Below are 11600 nucleotides of genomic sequence, written 5' to 3'. Positions count from 1 at the left end.
TCCCTACAGTTTGGCTGCCTTTGTAGGCTGAGTCCCCTAGAATGGCTTTGGTGGTCTGGGCATCAAGTCAAGACCTAGGCCATTAAGCGTCATCGAAACCCAGCAGGATTCATTATGTGGAATAATTCATTATGTGGAGCAGCCGGGTTGTCATGTTGCAGTCTGCTCTGCGACCTGGAGTTCAAGTGATCTGTATCAAATTTTACCAAGGATCAATTTTCCTATTACTTTGCTTCGCTGTGCATGTTTCTACAATCAGATTAGCAAAGATCCTACCCCTATTAAGACCCGAAGCAGAGCACAAAGTCTGAATTCATGAATATTTGAAGCTATTAAGCAGTAGGGCTCATAGATGTCTCTATCTGAAGAGAAGTGCCCAAGCAGCAACCGCTTGCTGTGGTTTTGTTCTTTGGAGCAGGGTGCCTGGAATGGCTTCAGTAATAGCTGGGCCCTATTCTTTAATTGCAGTGGCAATCAGGATCATGCTACTTTTGGTTCTTTCTCTGGTTTTTGGGTGGGGTTTTTTTGCTTATTTAAATTGTCATGTAAGTAAGATGTTTGCTCAAGACTGTTTCACTGACTCGTTTCCTTTTCCCAAACCCCTCATCCAAATCTATGATCCAAGCATTGTTTTTGTACACTTACTACACAAGTGGCTTCTATTCTTCTCTCCTTGTTAGTGGTTTGGCTTTATTTTAAATAGCACCCCTCTGAAAAATAATTAATTAGAACGGCTTATTAGAAAAATCAGTTTGGATTTTTTCCCATGCTCTTAAACAAAATGTAGTCGGAAGCCTTTGGGTTGGAGCTATGGACAGTATTCCTCTTTGGCAATCCTGCTAATCATCGCTGACAGAAATTTCTTTTAAAAAGATTGTTCTGCATAGTCAAAACTTGGCAGAGAGGTGTCCTCCAAAGAGAAATGGAACAATAGGAAGTTGGTGGTTTCTTTTTAAAACCAGCTTTTTTTTTTTTGTTTTCTTGTCTGCATTATGGCTGGAGGTCTAAGCAGTGTGCATCTCCTGATGAAGATTCCCATTAGACTGCTGGGGTCAGAGGGTGGGATTTGGTGGTTGCTCATGCCCACCTAAGATCTTGCAAGTGGATGGTGGCCGGGCTGGCCCAGGTGCTTTTTCCCATCACTTCACCGGTAGATGAGAAAGGACCAGATGGTATGAGCTTGACCAATGGAAGGATCAGGGAGATACAAAGCCTTTCCCAAGATGTGTCGTGCAGTGATGGAGGTCTCTGGTCCCATCCACAAGCCCACACTTCTCTCCATCAGTACAAAGTGCTCATCTCTGAATAAGCATGAGTGCATTGAGAAGAACAGGCATGAAGAAAAGGTCAGTACTTGCCTGGCCCAAGCCCTCACAAGTAGGGAAGTGAGTTGTGAAGTGATGTATCAGTACCTGTTTACTCCTCCTTTGGTCATTGACAGACACCGTGCTCTGACCACAACTGCAGAACATGATGTGCTGCACACCTCAATCTTCACACCAGCACAGAAGCGGGCACTATTGCCATTAACAGCTGCTCTGCACATGTGTGAATTACTCTTCTTTACAGCCAACTGCTCTGTCAGATCCCCACAACCACTGGTTTGGAGTAGGACAAGTGGCCTGGCAAAGGAATGCAGAATTAGGAAGTGGGTTGATGTTCTCCTGTTGTGTAATTGGGTAAAAATAAACCAAGTTGCATACTTAGGAGTGGAAGGGAACATCTGGTAGAAACCAGTTTAGTTCTGTGTTTGTTTGCAAGACCAGGTTTGTATTTGGTATATTGAGTGTTTATGACCCCCACTTTGCATCAGTGTGAGTTTGAAGGACAGTTTCTCAGCCGATACATATGAGCGTGGTACCCTCGACTGGGGTCAGGGAAGGCTGCAAACTCCTTACCCAGCTCTGGTTTGTGTTTAGTTGTAAATTCCAGAGTGAACTGGACTTGGTTTGCTCAAACACCATGAAGTCGTAGAATCATAGTACTGCTTAGGTTGGAAAAGACCCTTAAAATCATAGAGTGCAACCATTATAACCATTGCAAGCCATGACTGCTTGGTTCAGCCCTTGGTTTAGGAAGGGAGAATACACTTCAGAGCTTCTTTTCCCTTCCCTGTACCCTCTGTGGATGTGGAAATGGTGATTTAATCTGATACTTCTCTTGCCTCCTCTGCTTAGGGGAATAATCAAAATAAAACACATAAGTAAGAATTGACATGTATAATTTGACCTGTTACAAGGCAGCATGGAGAATGTAGAATAGCCTTACAGCTGCTGTGGAGGCACCTGATAACCAAAGACCAAACTGGCTCCATGAAAATGTTGGGTTTGTTCTATAAACTAAGCTCTTGCAGTAGTTTGGAACTTTCTTTGGAAGCAAATGGATGTGATTTTTTTGTTAGCAACAAAATATTGGTTGCAAAAGAGCATCTATTCAATCCTTCTGTGCTGTTTCCTATGCCTCTTGCTCTTCATGTTGGTAGGAAAAATTATTTCTGAAGTCTCAATTTTTTAAAGTTAATAATTATGTTAGTGAAGGAATTATTTGTTTTTCAGATTTACTCTTGCCCTGTGATTTAGCCAGTTCCCCATTTGTGTAAAGGAAGTTTCATGTTGCTATTTTGTTGATATTTTAATTTAATTTTTTTTTTAAAGGAAGGATGGCCACATGAGAATATTAACTAAGTAATATGAGTTTTCTTGTAAAGAGGTATTTTAAATAGGTATTTACAGAACTTGTGTTTAAATAATGACCCCAGCCCTTAAAATTTAGACCACATATCTAAACCCTTCACCTGTACAGAGTATCAGTGTCCTGGGCTGTCTTACAGCCAGATCCTTACAGCTCCAGCTGCAAGAGAAGAGCTTGTGTTACATGGTCTTGTATTCATTTTTCCTATATTGTAAAAGCAGTGGTGTTGCATCCAGGATAGTGTAAGAATATAAGAAAGGTGAGGTTTGTATGATACCAGCTTCCAAAGCTGAAAAAAACTGCATAAACTTTGGGGCATGGAAGCTTGAAGAAGGGCTTTTCCTTTGAAGCTTATTTGTTTTTCCATTTTACATATCATTCTAATGAAATATATTGCCTCTCTCCCAAATCTTGATTCTCTTGCATTTATCTTCTCCTTAACTTGTGCAATAACATACTTGTTTTTTATGATTATGTATAAATGTGTGGTTTAATAAACAACAGGTTTGAAATGATGCGTTTTATTGACGTGTCTAAAAGCAGATCTTGGGGCGTAGTGCCTTTTTTTCCTTCTGTTCCTTATCGGTCCTTCAAAATAATCAGTCTGTTTTTAAGCCAAGGGGAAGGTCTGAAACATTTGTTTTGGCATTTACTTCAATGATGTGATTGTGGTTGGTTGGTCTGATTTCCTCAGTAACCAAAAAAAAACAAACCAAAAGTAATTTCTCCTTCATCATCTAATTAAATGCAAACAGTGTGTGTACTTTTTGTAGATGCTCTAAGTTCATGCCATAAATTTCCATCCTAGTCCTAAGCTTGCCAGTCTGTGTACCAGTAGAAATGAGATATTTAATCTGCTTCAGCATTTAACATGATGTGCCAGATTTGGGTAAAGTTCAGATAAGAAGTCATATCAACTTTAACAGACTAGCCTGTAGAATGTTCCAATATCTTTAATAAGTTATGAAGTTTTAATATGCTAAATATTAGAGAAAGAGCAAACATTGTAATGTGGGTGCATTGAAATAATCCAATATTAAAAATACTAACGTTTTGTTACATGTTTTACAAATCTATGCCAGATTTCCCTATGGATTCTAACAACGGCAACTGCAGAGGAGCTGGCATTGGTAAGTACACTTGTATGAAGCTGTATAATAAGTTACAATCTTTCTATTCCTTTTAATATTTGATTAAGAGGGGTACGCAGTGATATTTAAATACTCTGTCTTGTCTGGGAATCCTGTAGATTGTCCTTTTGTATCCTGTGGGCAGGTGGGATGTGAGGCTGGGCAGCCTGGGGACCTCTCAGCATACAACTCCATGAAGTCTTCACCCCACCTTTCAGTACTCTTTCTCTTCTGGTTTTGTCAGGGGAAAATTCCCATCAAATCAAGAAGGCTGTGCTAATTTGATTTCAAGGTTTGTCCTGAACAAGGGAGAACGATCATTAAATGCATTTTTAGTGGGTAAAACCAATGAAGATAATGGTTCATTCTGACTTTGAAGTTTGCAAATTAAATTCAACACTCTTTGTAGATAATAGCAAAAAATAGACTGGTCAGGCACTGGAACGGGCTGCCCAGAGAGGTGGTGGAGTCATCATCCCTGGAGGTGTTTGAAAACCTGAGTAGCACTTGAGGCTGTGGTCTAGTCGTTAGGGAGATGTTGGGATGAAGGTTGGACTTGGTGATCCTAGAGGTCCTTTCCAGCCATAGTGATTCTGTAAAGAAGTTAAGGCTGACACCTTCTGAGCTGGTTTCATTCCAGCAGGTCCACCTAAAAAGCTGTGTTTCCTAATAGCTTTATTTATATATCTATCAGTAAAGTAAATTTGTAATTTTGCATTGTAAATGGAATTTATATTTATTTATTTATTTATTTTTAAGTAGCAACCTGATGACTTTAAAAAAAAATCCTGAACTCATCTCTATGGTTTCTGGAGCATGTTGTATGTGCTGCTGTGAATGGTCACAGGGAGCAATACTCGTGGGTTACCCTGGTCAAGGCACCCTCTATTCCTGGCAGTGTCCATTGGCAAAACCTTCTCTCCAAGTCTGCACAGATTTTTTTTTTTTGTGGGAGTAACTTTTTAACCTCTCTTGAGAGTAAACTACATTGTGATCTGCTTCATTAGATGATTTTCCAGTCACTTAGAAACTTTTCCAGAGTTTTTTTATCCTTAATTTATCAGGGAAGTGTTCACCAGGTGTAAGTGTTGGTTCCAGTCAGTATTAGTATTACAGCCAGGTTCTGGGTTGTGCATGCACAAGTATTTAAGATGGTATGTTCTTTGATCCATGGGGAAAATCCTTTCCCTGTGTGGTCCATTTGTTTTGGTAGTTACAGGGAGAAGTTTTCAAAGGTATAGATCTTGAGCTTTTGTTAGTCCTATATTGCCTTGTATTAATAAAGAATACTCAATGGCAAAGTTAGCTGAGATCTCAGTCAAAACTGGTGTGAGCCTCTGCTGCCTGTTGCGGTGCTTGGGATGTGATGTTGTTGTCATCCCAGAGCTCTTCTGGCAGTTGTGGCAGCTTCAGAGAAGACTGTCATGTAAGATGGACTTTCCCTCTGCACCAAGAGATGCAGTACATTTTTATTGCCACCTTTTGTGGGTGTTCCCACTCCCTGGGGAAAGCCCGACTTTGCCAGAACCATCCATCAGGGAAAGGTGTGTTCTGTCCTATTCATGTTGTGCTTCATTTGAAAGTCACCGTACCAGGAGGGGAGAGCTGGTTCTGTGACTGACTTCATAACTGACGTTGGCAAGTGACTCTGTGATGGCTTCTGTATCTCTAAATAGCAATTAGGAATAATGCAGAGTTTTGTAAAGTCCTTTGAAATGAAAATTTGAAAAGCACTAGGGTGACTTCATTAGGAACATGGGCAGGTCTATGATTCGTTGATTTGTTTCTGGAACAAGACTAATAAGATCTATTCCTCACATGAATAAAATAAAATAACCTAATACCATCTCTAAAAGTGAGGGAAATGTAAGGCTATGTGCTCTTGTCTGGTAATTTAGACTGTTTTGTTTGCTTAGGCCACAGGGCGAAGTCCTATAGAGCAGAACATCCAAGGGTATGACTTGTTGGACTTGAACGCCGAGATGCCTGCATGAGTGTGGGTCGTAGGAGCACATCTTTTATGACCTGTTTTGAGACAGCTTGTAAAATGGGCCATAATTTGGCCTAAAGTATGCGTGAGCTCCCACAGGCAGAGGGGAAGCCAAAAATCACTTCCCTCCTCTGCCTTTATTATTTTAAGGCTGTCTCATACAAAAGCTAAAGTCTGTAGGACTCTGTATATAGACTCCTGAGGATGTTTTTGAAATTCAAGGAAACAATATACTCTTCTATTGAAATGTTCTCTCTCTTTTTTTTTTTTTAATTTTCAACTATAAAAATTCTTTCCATAGAAAATGAATAATGATTTGAGAAGTCCATAAACACAGGATTCTAGCTCTTTTTTTAATGTGCAGGAATTGTGTATAGCAAATGAGTTCTTTTCAGACTCTTCATGTCGCTTTTAACTAAATCACTGGCTTATAATTCATTGGTGTTTCAGAATGATGGTGTATAGAAATAGGCTGCATTAAGTCTACTTCCACTTAAATGCAAAGTCAAATGTCAAAACAGATGACCATGTGTGCGTAATACTGAGACCTGCTATGTGAAACGACTCCACCAATCTCCACTTAGACACTAGCTTGAAATAAGTAAATATTTGCATTAGAACAACCAGCCATGAAATATTGGTGGTGTTAATGAACACATGGGTCTGGAGCTTCAGCATTAGCACTCCCTGGGCACTAATGAAAATGTTTTTACCTCGGGTACTGTTCGCAGCTGTCTGGAAGCTGCACCAAGACTGAATCTTGAATTAGTTTAAAATGGAAGGTTTTGTCACTTCAGACTCCAAGTCCTTCTGTCTGTGTTGTTGCGGGGTGAGTTGGTTGTAGTGGTTTGATTTGGTTCTGGCTTTTTAAATTTCAACATGTCAAATTTTCTCCTAGAAACCTTTGAGGTCTCATGGACTATTCCCCAACAGCTTGCAACAGAACAGACCAGAAATGCCCTGTGATTTTTAATATTTCACTTGCCTTTAATAAGTCAGTTCAGTGACATTTTCGTTAGGTGTGAGTTTGGAGTTTCAGGGGGATTGTCACTGAACATATGCTCTTTTCTTTCTAAATAAGACGTTCTGTTTTTGTAGAGCGCTGCAAGTGCAAGCCCATAAAAGCTACCCAGAAGACTTACCTACGCAACAATTATAACTACGGTAAGAGCAGCTGCATGGTCAGCTCCCAACACTCTTAAAGCCACAACAAGGGGGGGAAAAAAGCCTGTGGTCCCAATTACTGATGGTTAATCCTGTGGCACTTGTTACAGAAGGAAGATTTGGCCTGAAACATTGCCAGATTAGAAGATTGGAGGGTATTAGCTTAATATGTTTGAAAAAGAGCGTCTTTGTTGACGTTGCTATTTCAGCGTCAGCGCAGGCATTTGGGGTTCATGCCCTTCTTCAGTGTGAAAAATGACATTGTGGGCTGCTATGGCTGAACTGCCTCTTTGATTTCCAGCTCTGATATGCTTTGCTTTTGCAGGAAAGGATGTTTTTACTAACTTTCACAACTACAAATGCACCATGGAATCTACCAGGCATAGTGGGTTCTTTCCATCTCACGTATCGAAGCCAGCAATGAGCATCGTGCCAGCTGGGTCATGCTGTCAGTAACACCTGTGAAACTGCACAGGGTCCATATCATGTCTTCTCTTGTCCCACTTGTCCTGGTCTTCAGGCATATCACAGGTCCAGGCTGCTACTTTCCTTCATACTGTTTGTTTTAAGCAAATCAGGCTGATAAAGCCAGTGAGTACATACCACAGGAACTGAGCAATTATGCCTGTCCTTTCTCCCATTAATCATGTGAATAGCCTTAGGCTCAGTGAACTTAAAGATTTCCTTTAAATGGTAGTGATCATGCAATATTTATTAAGATCTTGCATGTATACAGCTATTGTCAGATAAGCTTCCTTTAAAACCAGATCTTTTTGAAAGCAAAAAAATTCTAATTGTATTGAGTCAAACATCATTGTATTTTTTAGGTGACTAATTGATTTTATGTTGTCTTGGTGGATTTGTTTGGAAAATAGTTACAGGGTGACTGGTCTCTAGTGTGTACCTGCACATGGTAGAGAGTCATGGAGCATGTTACTGCCCATCTGTTCAAGCTTTTGATACTAAAGGGGTTTGAAATGCATTTGAAATAACTCCAAACAAAAGCAAGATTTTGTTTTTGATATCTTCAAAGGTTTGAAGGAAGTGGATCAGTTGGGGTAAATAGTGTGTATTAAATGCACAAGTTACAAATATTTGGTGGCTGTATTTAATGTGGCTGCAATATGTGTTGGGTGATCATCTTCATAGGCAATTTATGTGAATAGTGATGTGTAGATCTGTGGTTCTGTTTCTTCCATATCACCTTTTTTAGGTAAGTTAGAAGAAATTGGGAAGCTGGGAAATCTGCTATTTGTAATGGAAAGGGACTCTTGTTTGCAAGCTGTGAAAGACATGGCATTCTCTAGAGCATGACCTCTGGATTGGCTTTGCATTTGCATGTGGCATCAGTTCACTGGTCACCACCAGAGAAAAGAAAAGCATTGCCTTTGAAAGGCAACTTTTCCTCCCATGCAACTTAAGGCAAAAAGAAAGGATGAGGGAGGAAACAATTAGATGGGTCATCAGGTCAAGATCAGGAGCATTTGGAGTTCATAAAGTGCAGAGCAGATTGGTGCTGGGTCACTGGAGAGAGAATGAAAAAGGTAAGGGCCTGTCATCCAGCAGAAGTAGTGATATGAGAAGTTTTAGCGCACATTCGCCTTTTCTGAAAGGCTGAGGGTGACAAATGAAGTTCGGTCATCTGTACTGCAAGGAGTTAAAGGGGGAGCAGTTGCAGCTCAAGCGAGAGGGAGCACGTACAAGGAATGAATTGAATATATTTAAAGTGGAAAGGGAAAGAAGAAGGGGTGCTAAAGTTCAAGCCCAACTTAAACAGGACATAAATCCAACTGGTACATAGCTCCTGCTTGTGACCATACTGTTATGAGATACACTGAGCTACCTCTTGGTGGGGGATGAAGTGAAGAGGGGGGGGCAGGGACTTGTTGGAGTTCAGCTAAGCTTTTCATAATGTACCATGCAAAAGACTAATCCCAGAGGTCACCAAGAACAGCCTGGGGGTGACCTGCATTATCTGCTGCTGCTAACTATACTCTTTGTGACTGTTTCCCAGTGATTCGGGCTAAAGTGAAGGAGGTCAAGATGAAATGTCATGACGTTACTGCAGTAGTGGAAGTAAAGGAGATCCTAAAATCTTCCCTGGTGAACATCCCAAAGGACACTGTAAACCTCCACACGAACTCTGGCTGCCTGTGCCCACCACTCAGTGCCAATGAGGAGTACATCATTATGGGCTACGAAGATGAGGAGCGCTCCAGGTGACTCTTTCTGCATTGTTCTTGGAGCATAATTGTTGTTTGTTGTTCCCCTGCCCGTAAAGCTGTTGATGGAGTAACTGGTTGTCTCTGTGATGTAGGTTACTTTTGGTGGAAGGCTCCATAGCTGAGAAATGGAAGGATCGTCTCGGTAAAAAAGTGAAGGTAAGAATATAACACACCAGAAGTCAAATGTTGCAGATCCCATGAAACATCTACCTAATCTTTTCAAATAAGGGAGGCAAATATCTGTGCTCACATGAGTTAAATAATGTAGAGTATCAAAAATTAACCTGGTGCTATTTGCTATATTACTTAGAAATACATGCTGAATAAACTGAAGGGGTACATGGAATTACCCCCAAGCACACCAGTGCAGCAGCAATCAAACCCTCACTCTCAAAAAAAGCGAACAGTAGGAGCGTTTTAATTGTGCAGTCTTCAACACACACCTACTTAATTGGGATTGTGATACTAATTAGCAAAGAAAAAGAGGGCTTTACAAATGTTTTCCAGACTCAGTCAGAATTATACTCTTCAGATTTAATATTCTTTAAGTACAATTCTCCTAGCAAATTATGTGGATTAAATTTACCCTCCTGGCTTAGATGAAGGAGGTACATGATAAGGAAGTCATGTCAGAGCAAACTGGAAGCCATGAGCTCAAATGCAAGCAGTATATAAAAATAGGTTCCAACATTTTATAATTTAAACATATTCTAATGCCTGCCAAGTTCTGGAAGGATTGCCTTTTTATGTTTTGATGTGCTACAAAGTATCAGTGATTTTGACATTGTTAGAGTGTCATTTTACACAGAATATTCTGATTCTGACACATTTTTCTCAGCTGTTGATTTGGCATAGTGGTCACGCCTGTGCAAACCAGTCTCCTCTTCCACTCAACACTTTCTTTAACAGTGTTAATGGTGACTGGCAGGAAAATACTGTTCTGATGACAAGTGCAGGATTTTCTGTGCACATTTGTCACATCCACATGGAGACTACATGAGTGAAAAGATAGGGGGATCTTACTCCAAGCTGTTGTTCGATTTGGCAGAACTGTATGAAATCCAGTGCTGCAGAACAAATACCATGTTACTAAAACGGGTGGAATTCTGCCAAGTTCCAGCAACAGCTTTTAGGTTTTTTGCTGCTCTTTGTAAATACGTGCAGTTGATTTACAAATGAAGTCTCTTTGCCTTTCTATACGCAGCGCTGGGACCAGAAGCTCCGCCACCTTGGGAAGGGGAAGGGAGAGTCTGGACACAGTGACCCTGCTCCAAAGCCTGGCAAACCCAGTGGTGCCCGACAAGCACGTAGTTAGGTGTGGGATGCTCTACGTTGACATGCAGTGGACTATCTACCAAGACGTCATCGTTGGAGCAGCAAAGGAGAAATTGCACTATTGCACGTTATATTCTATTGTTTACTACAAAATAATGTTTTAGCTTATATTAGTTTTTAATCTTCCTCTTGTTTTTCCACCTTTGTTTTTTCAGATTTGTGCGAGCTCTGGAATTTGTTTGTTTTTTTTTCTGTTACCAAGAACTGTAGAAAACTGCCCTTATGAGATGGGGTAAGATAAGGACATGTTGAATTCACTATTTTTATCTTCTGAATTACATAGGGAGAAAATTCTGATGCAAGCATTATTGAGATCTGGCAAGGACTGTCGCTTCAAGTCATGACTCGCACTGGCTTCCCCCTTTCACTCTTTCTTGGTCACTGTTGAAACTTACTGTGCTGGGGAGAGGTTGTTATCTGATTTGAGGTGCATAATTTTTTATTCTGAAATATATAAAGAAATGATGTTAAGAGAACTGTTTTAATCAGTACACCTTTGTTAAGTTTTCTTATAAATAAACCACTTGTGTAAGCCAAAGTCTAACTTAAAACATTTCCTGCAACAAACACGTGCTTGTACACAGGGGACCTGAGTTTTCTAGAGCTCTGGACCTTGCAGGAAAGGTTGTATAGTTCTGTTACCACAGGACGTAATTTATAATATACTTCTTCTCTTATAATGGCAGTTTTTCCCCCCTCTTCTTTCCTTTCTCTGCTGAGTTGTAGGGAGTAGACTGACTTACCAGGCCTGCTTCTCAGTACAGGTCTGCACTTTACCCTTTTGATTTCGTGGTGTTATTCTTAAATCTTTGCCTACATAAACAAGTGTTCAATGCTCGGTAAAATATGTCCAATAAAAGAATTGTAGTTGCCAACACAGACCTTATCTGACTTTTGAACCAACATCATATTTTTTATATTACCGTTGAAAATACATATTAAAAACAAACAAACAAACAACAAAACAACACTTCACTTTTGTGCTTTTAGAGAATTCTTTGCAGGTAGTGCCAACGTACTTGGAATGATCCATTTTCCTATTCTCCCGTTCTCAAGAGAAACTAA

The 11600-nt window shown here is 40.2% G+C and overlaps 1 protein-coding gene across 1 annotated transcript; it reads left to right on the top strand.

Moving 5' to 3' along the window:
• The first annotated feature begins 3751 nt into the window (after window positions 1–3751).
• On the top strand, window positions 3752–10686 carry FRZB (frizzled-related protein). Its single transcript, XM_008947724.1, has 5 exons — window positions 3752–3821; window positions 6910–6975; window positions 8990–9194; window positions 9293–9356; window positions 10405–10686. The coding sequence occupies exons 1-5, from the start codon at window positions 3752–3754 to the stop codon at window positions 10513–10515; spliced, it is 516 nt and encodes a 171-aa protein (XP_008945972.1). The 3' UTR covers window positions 10516–10686.
• The last annotated feature ends 914 nt before the right edge of the window (window positions 10687–11600 follow it).

Source organism: Merops nubicus, unplaced genomic scaffold (genome assembly GCF_000691845.1).
Source record: "Merops nubicus isolate BGI_N331 unplaced genomic scaffold, ASM69184v1 scaffold16999, whole genome shotgun sequence".
NCBI classification, from domain to species: domain Eukaryota; kingdom Metazoa; phylum Chordata; class Aves; order Coraciiformes; family Meropidae; genus Merops; species Merops nubicus.
Note: the sequence above shows the minus strand (reverse complement) of the source record. Positions and strands in the feature narration are given on the sequence as shown.

Bases quoted from the DNA above. Each gene is read 5' to 3' on its own strand.
- FRZB (XM_008947724.1), top strand. From the start codon at position 3,752: ATGTTTTACAAATCTATGCCAGATTTCCCTATGGATTCTAACAACGGC. The intron at 3,822-6,909 runs GTAAGTACACTT...CTGTTTTTGTAG, and splicing joins CTGCAGAGGAGCTGGCATTG to AGCGCTGCAAGTGCAAGCCC. The intron at 9,357-10,404 runs GTAAGAATATAA...TTCTATACGCAG, and splicing joins GTCTCGGTAAAAAAGTGAAG to CGCTGGGACCAGAAGCTCCG.